Genomic DNA, 12,429 nt, shown 5'->3' with positions numbered 1-12,429 from the left:
AAGGGTTTCTGAGGGATGTTATTCTGGATTATCTCAATGAGAATAACTGTTTAACTCCATATCAGCATGGGTTTATGAGAAATCGCTCCTGTCAAACCAATCTAATCAGTTTTTATGAAGAGGTAAGCTATAGACTGGACCACGGTGAGTCATTGGACGTGGTATATCTCGATTTTTCCAAAGCGTTTGATACCGTGCCGCACAAGAGGTTGGTACACAAAATGAGAATGCTTGGTCTGGGGGAAAATGTGTGTAAATGGGTTAGTAACTGGCTTAGTGATAGAAAGCAGAGGGTGGTTATAAATGGTATAGTCTCTAACTGGGTCGCTGTGACCAGTGGGGTACCGCAGGGGTCAGTATTGGGACCTGTTCTCTTCAACATATTCATTAATGATCTGGTAGAAGGTTTACACAGTAAAATATCGATATTTGCAGATGATACAAAACTATGTAAAGCAGTTAATACAAGAGAAGATAGTATTCTGCTACAGATGGATCTGGATAAGTTGGAAACTTGGGCTGAAAGGTGGCAGATGAGGTTTAACAATGATAAATGTAAGGTTATACACATGGGAAGAGGGAATCAATATCACCATTACACACTGAACGGGAAACCACTGGGTAAATCTGACAGGGAGAAGGACTTGGGGATCCTAGTTAATGATAAACTTACCTGGAGCAGCCAGTGCCAGGCAGCAGCTGCCAAGGCAAACAGGATCATGGGGTGCATTAAAAGAGGTCTGGATACACATGATGAGAGCATTATACTGCCTCTGTACAAATCCCTAGTTAGACCGCACATGGAGTACTGTGTCCAGTTTTGGGCACCGGTGCTCAGGAAGGATATAATGGAACTAGAGAGAGTACAAAGGAGGGCAACAAAATTAATAAAGGGGATGGGAGAACTACAATACCCAGATAGATTAGCGAAATTAGGATTATTTAGTCTAGAAAAAAGACGACTGAGGGGCGATCTAATAACCATGTATAAGTATATAAGGGGACAATACAAATATCTCGCTGAGGATCTGTTTATACCAAGGAAGGTGACGGGCACAAGGGGGCATTCTTTGCGTCTGGAGGAGAGAAGGTTTTTCCACCAACATAGAAGAGGATTCTTTACTGTTAGGGCAGTGAGAATCTGGAATTGCTTGCCTGAGGAGGTGGTGATGGCGAACTCAGTCGAGGGGTTCAAGAGAGGCCTGGATGTCTTCCTGGAGCAGAACAATATTGTATCATACAATTAGGTTCTGTAGAAGGACGTAGATCTGGGTATTTATTATGATGGAATATAGGCTGAACTGGATGGACAAATGTCTTTTTTCGGCCTTACTAACTATGTTACTATGTTACTATGTTACTACATGCCCAATCACCACATGCCCAAATCACCACATGCCCAAATCACCACATGCCCAAATCCCCACATGCCCAATCACTACATTATAATAAACAGATCCTTATTACAGACGCACCGGCCCTTTAGAAATTTCTTCTGACCATTGATGAAAAATTCCCTAAATTCTTGCTGATTTTTCTCGCCCAGTGAGTACGTGGACACGGGGTAGGGGCTCTGCAGGAGCAGGTCACCTAAGGTGGAGACATATTGTGACAGTGAGAAAAACATGAGATATAAAAAAGATTCACAAATTTATCATAAATGACCGCAGAGATGAGAGATCCTGCCCCCAGTATGGATGAGATTACCATAGAAAATAGGGGCATGATATATAAATCAGCAAATTTATTAAAGTCCTGTCCTGTATTAAACACACAGCCAATTACTATGAATGAATGGTGGTCTGCAGATTCCAAGGTACACAGATCTAAATCCTGACAGTATCTGGTGACCGCCCATCGCCTCCATCATCAGTATCTGTTGACTGCCTGTCGCCTCCATCATCAGTATCTGGTGACCGCCCATTGCCTCCATCATCAGTATCTGATGACCGCCCGTCGCCTCCATCATCAGTATCTGATGACCGCCCATCGCCTCCATCATCAGTATCTGATGACCGCCCGTCGCCTCCATCATCAGTATCTGATGACCGCCCATCGCCTCCATCATCAGTATCTGGTGACCGCCCGTCGCCTCTATCATCAGTATCTGATGACCGCCCATCGCCTCCATCATCAGTATCTGGTGACCGCCCATCGCCTCCATCATCAGTATCTGGTGACCGCCCATCGCCTCCATCATCAGTATCTGGTGACCGCCCGTCGCCTCCATCATCAGTATCTGATGACCGCCCATCGCCTCCATCATCAGTATCTGGTGACCGCCCGTCGCCTCCATCATCAGTATCTGATGACCGCCCGTCGCCTCCATCATCAGTATCTGGTGATCGCCCGTCGCCTCCATCATCAGTATCTGTTGACTGCCTGTCGCCTCCATCATCAGTATCTGGTGACCACCCATTTCCTCCATCATCAATATCTGATGACCTCCTGTCACCTCCATCATCAGTATCTGATGACCGTCCGTCGCCTCCATCATCAGTATCTGGTGACTGCCCGCCGCCTCCATCTTCAGTATCTGGTGACTGCCTGTCGCCTCCATCATCAGTATCTGATGACCGCCCGTTGCCTCCATCATCAGTATCTGTTGACTGCCTGTCGCCTCCATCATCAGTATCTGATGACCGCCCGTCACCTCCATCATCAGTATCTGATGACCGCCCGTCGCCTCCATCATCAGTATCTGATGACCGCCCGTCGCCTCCATTATCAGTATCTGATGACCGCACGTCACCTCCATCATCAGTATCTGTTGACTGCCTGTCGCCTCCATCATCAGTATCTGGTGACTGCCCGTCGCCTCCATCATCAGTATCTGTTGACTGCCTGTCGCCTCCATCATCAGTATCTGTTGACTGCCTGTCGCCTCCATCATCAGTATCTGGTGACTGCCCGTCGCCTCCATCATCAGTATCTGTTGACTGCCTGTCGCCTCCATCATCAGTATCTGGTGACTGCCCGTCGCCTCCATCATCAGTATCTGGTGACTGCCTGTCGCCTCTATCATCAGTATCTGGTGACCACCTGTCGCCTCTATCATCAGTATCTGATGACCGCCCGTCTCCTCCATCATCAGTATCTGGTGACCACCTGTCACCTCCATCATCAGTATCTGGTGACTGCCCGTCGCCTCCATCATCAGTATCTGGTGACCGCCTGTCACCTCCATCATCAGTATCTGGTGACTGCCCGTCGCCTCCATCATCAGTATCTGGTGACTGCCCGTCGCCTCCATCATCAGTATCTGATGACCGCCCGTCTCCTCCATCATCAGTATCTGGTGACCACCTGTCACCTCCATCATCAGTATCTGGTGACCACCTGTCACCTCCATCATCAGTATCTGGTGACCACCTGTCACCTCCATCATCAGTATCTGGTGACCGCCTGTCGCCTCCATCATCAGTATCTAGTGACCACCCGTCACCTCCATCATCAGTATCTGGTGACCGCCTGTCGCCTCCATCATCAGTATCTAGTGACTGCCCGTCACCTCCATCATCAGTATCTGGTGACTGCCCGTCACCTCCATCATCAGTATCTGGTGACCGCACGTCTCCTCCATCATCAGTATCTGGTGACCACCTGTCACCTCCATCATCAGTATCTGGTGACCACCTGTCACCTCCATCATCAGTATCTGGTGACCACCTTTCACCTCCATCATCAGTATCTGGTGACCGCCTGTCGCCTCCATCATCAGTATCTGGTGACCACCTGTCACCTCCATCATCAGTATCTGGTGACCACCTGTCTCCTCCATCATCAGTATCTGGTGACCACCCGTCACCTCCATCATCAGTATCTGGTGACCACCTTTCACCTCCATCATCAGTATCTGGTGACTGCCCGTCGCCTCCATCATCAGTATCTGGTGACTGCCCGTCGCCTCCATCATCAGTATCTGGTGACCACCTGTCTCCTCCATCATCAGTATCTGGTGACCACCTGTCACCTCCATCATCAGTATCTGGTGACCACCCGTCACCTCCATCATCAGTATCTGGTGACTGCCCGTCACCTCCATCATCAGTATCTGATGACCGCCCGTCTCCTCCATCATCAGTATCTGGTGACCACCTGTCACCTCCATCATCAGTATCTGGTGACCACCTGTCACCTCCATCATCAGTATCTGGTGACCACCTGTCACCTCCATCATCAGTATCTGGTGACCGCCCGTCTCCTCCATCATCAGTATCTGGTGACCGCCCGTCTCCTCCATCATCAGTATCTGGTGACCGCCTGTCGCCTCTATCATCAGTATCTGTTGACCGCCTGTCACCTCCATCATCAGTATCTGGTGACCACCTGTCGCCTCCATCATCAGTATCTGGTGACCACCTGTTGCCTCCATCATCAGTATCTGGTGACCGCCTGTCGCCTCTATCATCAGTATCTGTTGACCGCCTGTCACCTCCATCATCAGTATCTGGTGACCGCCTGTCGCCTCCATCATCAGTATCTGGTGACCACCTGTTGCCTCCATCATCAGTATCTGGTGACCACCTGTCACCTCCATCATCAGTATCTGGTGACCACCTGTCACCTCCATCATCAGTATCTGGTGACCACCTGTTGCCTCCATCATCAGTATCTGGTGACCACCTGTCACCTCCATCATCAGTATCTGGTGACCACCTGTCACCTCCATCATCAGTATCTGGTGACCGCCCGTCTCCTCCATCATCAGTATCTGGTGACCGCCCGTCTCCTCCATCATCAGTATCTGGTGACCGCCTGTCGCCTCTATCATCAGTATCTGTTGACCACCTGTCGCCTCCATCATCAGTATCTGGTGACCTCCTGTCACCTCCATCATCAGTATCTGGTGACCGCCCGTCTCCTCCATCATCAGTATCTAGTGACCACCCGTCACCTCCATCATCAGTATCTGGTGACCGCCTGTCGCCTCCATCATCAGTATCTAGTGACTGCCCGTCACCTCCATCCATTCTTCTAGATACAGCTGGACACAGTTTTTGGAGGATCTTAGCAGGAGGTTGTGCCAAACATCTCGGAGAACTGACCCCAGATCTTCGGTGTATGACCTTTGTGCTGATGCTTCTGTCTCTTCACGTGATCCCAGACAGACTAGATGATGTGAGATCGGAGATCTGTGGGGTCGGATCATCACTTTCAGGACTCCTCATTCTTAATAGCATTGGCTGGATGTTTGGGGTTGTTGTCCGGCTGCAGAATAACTTTGGAGCCAATCATACGCCTCCTGATAGTATTGCATGGTGGATGAGTATCTGCCTGGATTTCTCAGCATAGGACACCACTAATCCTGATCAAACCATCAGCTCCATTTGTAAGAGGATTGAAATGTTGTCCACTAAGAGGACAACCCCTTCTTAAACTAAATGTTATGCCCCGATAAAATAATAAAGCCTATACGCCTATACTCACCTCCCTTGTCGGTGACGTTCCCGCGGTGTCAGCACTGGCTCTCCCTGGGGGTTTTGCCATGTTGTGAAATGTGATGCAGGCGGCAAATCAGCGGTGGCGTCACCTGTCACAACACCGCAACAGCCCCGGGGAGAGCCAGTGCAGACACCGTGGGAACAGCGCCAACACAGGAGATGAGTATAGGCTTTATTTTATCGAGACCGAACATTTGATTTAAGAAAAGGTTCCAGACCTCCCAACCATCCCGGATCCAGCGGGGCAGTCCCGATTTTGAGAGTCTGCCCCGCTGTCACGGCCAGGATCTTACTTTTCCCACACTGCACTGACTGTGATCCACTATTCATTCACCGATTGGTTCCTCTGCAGCTTTTCTTTGTACAACGTCATCCGGATGGCTGCTCTTCGCGTACAGGACCTGTGATGAGGTCACATGAGGGGAGGAGTCAGTGGGTCACATGATCAGGGTCCTCCGTGTATGCAGGATTGCTGTGCTGGATGAGGGTAAGTTTATGTGTGGGGTCAGGAGGGGTTTACAGTGTGGATGTTACACAGCCATTTGTGCATGAGGTGTATGGAGAGGAGCCAAGTGCCTGTATGAGGTGTACGGAGCAGAGCCGTGTGTGTACGGAGCAGAGCCATGTGTGTATGAGGTGTACGAAGTGCAGTGTGTGGTGTGTGTACAAGGTGTATGGAGTGGAGCCATCCTGGATCCAACGGGACAGTCCCAATTTTGAGACTCTGTCCCGCTATCCGAGCCAGGATCCTTCTTTTCTTGCATGGCCTCAGACCAAATGTGCCACCGCTTTAAACTGCTTGTGCGATCGTTAGCTGTGTCGGATCAGAGCAGATATTGCTCCTCGCTCTGACACTGACTGGCACAGGAGACACGGAGAGGTCTTTATCAGTGGCGTACCGGAGCTACAGCGACGTGAGCAGTCAGCGCCGTGGGAGAGGAACTGCCGGCTGTTGCGAGGGAGCGTGGAGAGAGGTGTGTGTGTGTGGTGATGGAGGAGGCAATGATGGGGGTTGGGGAAAACTTAATGATGGGGGTGGGGTAACTATGTGTGGCCATTATACTGTACGCAACATCATATGGGGCCATTATACTGTACAAAACATCATGTGTGGCCATTATACAGTATGGAGCACTGTGTGGCCATATTTTTTTGTTTAGAATTATTGTTCACTAGATGGTGGCCCGATTCTAACGCATCGGGTATTCTAGAATATGCATGCCCACGTAGTATATTGCCCAGCCACGTAGTATATTGCCCAGCCACGTAGTATATTGCCAGGTCACGTAGTATATTGCGCAGCCACGTAGTATATTGCCCAGTCACGTAGTATATTGCCCAGTGACGTAGTATATTGCCCAGCGACGTAGTATATTGCCCAGCGACGTAGTATATTGCCCAGCGACGTAGTATATTGCCCAGCCACGTAGTATATTGCCCAGCCACGTAGTATATTGCCCAGCCACGTAGTATATTGCCCAGCCACGTAGTATATTGCCCAGTCACGTAGTATATTGCCCAGTTACGTAGTATATTGCCCAGCCACGTAGTATATTGCCCAGTCACGTAGTATATTGCCCAGTTACGTAGTATATTGCCCAGTCACGTAGTATATTGCCCAGTCACGTAGTATATTGCCCAGTGACGTAGTATATTGCCCAGTCACGTAGTATATTGTCCAGTCACGTAGTATATTGCCCAGTCACGTAGTATATTGCCCAGTCACGTAGTATATTGCCCAGCCACGTAGTATATTGCCCAGTGACGTAGTATATTGCCCAGTGACGTAGTATATTGCCCAGTGACGTAGTATATTGCCCAGTGACGTAGTATATTGCCCAGTGACGTAGTATATTGCCCAGTCACGTAGTATATTGCCCAGCCACATAGTATATTGCCCAGTTACGTAGTATATTGGCCAGCCATATAGTATATTGCCCAGTCACGTAGTATATTGCCCAGTCACGTAGTATATTGGCCAGTCACGTAGTATATTGCCCAGCCACGTAGTATATTGCCCAGCCACGTAGTATATTGCCCAGTCACGTAGTATATTGGCCAGTCACGTAGTATATTGCCCAGTGACGTAGTATATTGCCCAGTCACGTAGTATATTGCCCAGTCATGTAGTATATTGCCCAGCCACGTAGTATATTGCCCAGTTACGTAGTATATTGGCCATTTACGTAGTATATTGCCCAGCTACATAGTGTACAGCACAGAGCCATGTAGTATATTGCCAAGCCACGTAGTATATTGTCCAGCCACGTAGTATATTGCCCAGTGACGTAGTATATTGCCCAGACTTGTAGTGTACAGCACAGAGCCACGTAGGATATTGCCCAGTGATGTGCTATATTACCGAGCCACGTATGTCACAGGTTAAAAAAATAAAAAATAAACATACTCACCTAACGATCCGAGGGCCCCTTGTAGTTTAACATACTCACCATTCTGGTCACTGCTCCTCAGCGTCCCGTCTCTCCGCTTCCTGGGATCCACTGTGCAGATGGGCGCGCGGCTGCCGCCATCTTGCGTTCCCCGGATGCTTTGTGAGATTACCCATATGACTTAGCGGTCTCGCGAGACCGCTAGGTCTTCTGGGTAATTTCGCAAAGCATCGCTGGGAAAGGAAGATGGTGGCAGGCGCGAGCGGCTCAGCGGACAACGGAGGGTGAGTATAGGAGGTTTTTTGTTTTTTTTACTATTTTTAACATTACTTTCTTTTACTATTGATGCTGCATAGCCAGCATCAATAGTAAAAGGTTGGGGACACACAGGATTAATAGCGGCGGTAACGGAATGCGTTACCCATGCCGCGGTCCGTTACCGCCGGCATTAACCCTGTGTTAGCGGTGACCGGAGGGGAGTATGGAGCGGGCGCCGGGGACACTGACTGCGGAGAGCGGAGCGCCGGGGATACTGACTGCGGGGAGCATATAGCGGAGCGCCGGGGACACTGACTGCGGGGAGCGGAGCGCCGGGGACACTGACTGTGGGGAGCGGAGCGCCGGGGACACTGACTGCGGGGAGCGGAGCGCCGGGGACACTGACTGCGGGGAGCATATAGCGGAGCGCCGGGGACACTGACTGCGGGGAGCGGAGCGCCGGGGACACTGACTGCGGGGAGCGGAGCGCCAGGGATACTGACTGTGGGGAGCATGTAGCGGAGCGCCGGGGACACTGACTGCGGGGAGCGGAGCGCCGGGGACACTGACTGCGGGGAGCGGAGCGCCGGGGACCCTGACTGCGGGGAGCGGAGCGCCGGGGACACTGACTGCGGGGAGCGGAGCGCCGGAGACACTGACTGCGGGGAGCGGAGCGTCGGGGACACTGACTGCGGGGAGCATGTAGCGGAGCGCCGGGGACGCTGACTGCGGGGAGCGGAGCGCCGGAGACACTGACTGCGGGGAGCGGAGCGTCGGGGACACTGACTGCGGGGAGCATGTAGCGGAGCGCCGGGGACACTGACTGCGGGGAGCGGAGCGCCGGAGACACTGACTGCGGGGAGCGGAGCGTCGGGGACACTGACTGCGGGGAGCATGTAGCGGAGCGCCGGGGACACTGACTGCGGGGAGCGGAGCGCCGGAGACACTGACTGCGGGGAGCGGAGCGTCGGGGACACTGACTGCGGGGAGCATGTAGCGGAGCGCCGGGGACACTGACTGCGGGGAGCAGAGCGCCGGAGACACTGACTGCGGGGAGCGGAGCGTCGGGGACACTGACTGCGGGGAGCATGTAGCGGAGCGCCGGGGACACTGACTGCGGGGAGCGGAGCGCCGGAGACACTGACTGCGGGGAGCGGAGCGTCGGGGACACTGACTGCGGGGAGCATGTAGCGGAGCGCCGGAGACACTGACTGCGGGGAGCGGAGCGTCGGGGACACTGACTGCGGGGAGCATGTAGCGGAGCGCCGGGGACACTGACTGCGGGGAGCGGAGCGCCGGAGACACTGACTGCGGGGAGCGGAGCGTCGGGGACACTGACTGCGGGGAGCATGTAGCGGAGCGCCGGGGACACTGACTGCGGGGAGCGGAGCGTCGGGGACACTGACTGCGGGGAGCGGAGCGTCGGGGACACTGACTGCGGGGAGCATGTAGCGGAGCGCCGGGGACACTGACTGCGGGGAGCGGAGCGCCGGAGACACTGACTGCGGGGAGCGGAGCGTCGGGGACACTGACTGCGGGGAGCATGTAGCAGAGCGCCGGGGACACTGACTGCGGGGAGCGGAGCGCCGGAGACACTGACTGCGGGGAGCGGAGCGTCGGGGACACTGACTGCGGGGAGCATGTAGCGGAGCGCCGGGGACACTGACTGCGGGGAGCGGAGCGCCGGAGACACTGACTGCGGGGAGTGGAGCGTCGGGGACACTGACTGCGGGGAGCATGTAGCGGAGCGCCGGGGACACTGACTGCGGGGAGCGGAGCGCCGGAGACACTGACTGCGGGGAGCGGAGCGTCGGGGACACTGACTGCGGGGAGCATGTAGCGGAGCGCCGGAGACACTGACTGCGGGGAGCGGAGCGTCGGGGACACTGACTGCGGGGAGCATGTAGCGGAGCGCCGGGGACACTGACTGCGGGGAGCGGAGCGTCGGGGACACTGACTGCGGGGAGCATGTAGCGGAGCGCCGGGGACACTGACTGCGGGGAGCGGAGCGTCGGGGACACTGACTGCGGGGAGCATGTAGCGGAGCGCCGGGGACACTGACTGCGGGGAGCGGAGCGCCGGAGACACTGACTGCGGGGAGCGGAGCGTTGGGGACACTGACTGCGGGGAGCATGTAGCGGAGCGCCGGGGACACTGACTGCGGGGAGCGGAGCGCCGGAGACACTGACTGCGGGGAGCGGAGCGCCGGGGACACTGACTGCGGGGAGCGGAGCGCCGGGGACACTGACTGCGGGGAGTGGAGCGCCGGGGACACTGACTGCGGGGAGTGGAGCGCCGGGGACACTGACTGCGGGGAGCGGAGCACCGGGGACACTGACTGCGGGGAGCGGAGCGACCATTTTCTTCCTGACTGTGCCCGTCGCTGATTGGTCGTGGCTGTTTTGCGGCGACCAATCAGCGACTTGGATTTCCATGATAGACAGAGGCCCCAATCAATGAATATCCGTGACAGAAGGACAGACAATTATGTATATAGATGAAACAGTGTGATCAGCAATGCTAAATGGGTGTGGTTGGGGCGTGGATATGAGTGTGACTAGTTGTGTGTTTTCATTACGTTCTATGCCCCCTTGCATGGCAAGACTTCCGGACCAGAGCGAGATTCCCTTTAAGGACTTCTGTAGCTAAGGCTACTTTCACACTAGCGTCGGATTCGGCCCGTCACATTGCGTCGGGCCGAGATTCCGACGCTAGCGTTTGATGCGCCGCACAACGGGTTCAGCGGATGCATTTCTCCAGCGCATCCGCTGCTCCATTGTGAGGTGCGGGGAGGTGGGGGCGGAGTACCGGCCGCGCATGCGCGGTCGGAAAAAGCGGTCCGTCGGCTGCAAAAAACTTTACATTTAACGTTTTTTGCTCCCGGCAGTCCACCAAAACACGGCGCAACCGTCGCACGACGGTTGCGACGTGTGTCAATACGTCGCAATGCGTCGGTAATGTTACTCTATGGGGCAAAAACGCATCCTGCAAACAACTTTGCAGGATGCGTTTTTTCCCCTAAACGACGCATTGCGACGTATTAAAAAAAACGACAGTGTGAAAGTAGCCTGAGTGGTCAGTGAATTTTAAATAAACAAACATCGCCACCTACTGGCCAGAGATTGTAACACCAGGAACAAAAAAGATCAAGCGGGAACCATAAAATAGGCATGGGTTCCTGGGAAGGAACCAAAAGGGAGCAGAGAAGGGAAAGAGTCGATGGCTGAACCTGTATCAGGAAAGACGTATGGAAGTAGGCCTAAATCCACAACTATCAGCACAGGACAGACCTGTGAATTTAAACTTCAGCCTTGAGTGAGAAGAGGGATCCGAGAGAGGGCCGGCCAGAGGAATCAAAGAAAAGGGATCCGAGAGAGGGACGATCAGAGGTATCGATACGACCTGAGAAAGAGAGACAATCAGAGGAACTGATGAAGAGGGATCCGACAGAGAGACGACCAGAGGGATAGAGACGACCCAAGAAAGGGGACGATAAGAGGAATCGGGGAAGATGGATCCATTAGAGAGCGGGACGACCAGAGGGATCGAGATGACCCCAGAAAGAGAGACGATCAGAGGAATCGCTGAAGAGAGATCTGAGAGGGAGGGCCAATCAGAGATAGAGACGGCCCGAGAAAGTGAGACTATCAGAGGAATCGATGAAGAGGGATCAAAGAGAGTGAGACGACCAGAGAGATAGAGACGACCCGAGAAAGAGGACTGATAAGAGGAATTGGGGAAGAGGGGTCTGTGAGAGAGGGCCGATCCGAGGGATTAAGATGACCCGAAAAAGAGAGACGATTGGAGGAATCAAAGAAGAGGGATCTGAGAGAGAGAGTCGAAAGGGGGATAGAGACGACCCAAGAAAGAGAGCTGACAGGAGGAATCGTGGAGGAGAGACCTGAGACAGCCGACCAGAGGGATCGAGACGACCTGAGAAAGAGAGACAATAAGAGGAATCGATGAAGAGGGATCCGATAGAGTGAGACGACCAGAGAGATAGAGACGACTCGAGAAAGAGGACTGATAAGAGGAATTGGGGAAGAGAGATCTGAGAGAGATGGCCGATCAGAGGGATCAAGACGACCCGAAAAAGAGAGACAATTGGAGGAATCAAGGAAGAGGGATCTGTGAGAGAGGGCCGATCCGAGGGATCAAGATGACCCGAAAAAGAGAGACAATTGGAGGAATCAAGATAGAGGGATCTGAGAGAGAGAGTCGAACGGGGGATAGAGACGACCCAAGAAAGAGAGCTGACAGGAGGAATCGGGGAAGAGGGATCTGAGACAGGAGACCAGAGGGATCGAGACGACCTGAGAAAGAGAGACAATCAGAGG

At 53.5% G+C, this 12,429-nt stretch overlaps 1 protein-coding gene across 1 annotated transcript in view; it reads right to left on the bottom strand.

Moving 5' to 3' along the window:
• Positions 1 to 12,429, bottom strand: part of LOC138660106 (UDP-glucuronosyltransferase 3A1-like) — a 28,483-nt gene that overhangs the window by 7,409 nt on the left and 8,645 nt on the right. Inside the window, exon 3 of the mRNA XM_069745954.1 lies at positions 1,476 to 1,590. Within this exon, the coding sequence (XP_069602055.1) occupies positions 1,476 to 1,590 (115 nt within the window). The remainder of the gene's footprint in view (positions 1 to 1,475; positions 1,591 to 12,429) is intronic.

This window comes from Ranitomeya imitator, chromosome 1 (genome assembly GCF_032444005.1).
Source record: "Ranitomeya imitator isolate aRanImi1 chromosome 1, aRanImi1.pri, whole genome shotgun sequence".
NCBI classification, from domain to species: Eukaryota; Metazoa; Chordata; class Amphibia; order Anura; family Dendrobatidae; genus Ranitomeya; species Ranitomeya imitator.
The sequence above is the reverse complement of the archived record's forward strand: the minus strand, read 5'-3'. Positions and strand labels throughout refer to the sequence as shown.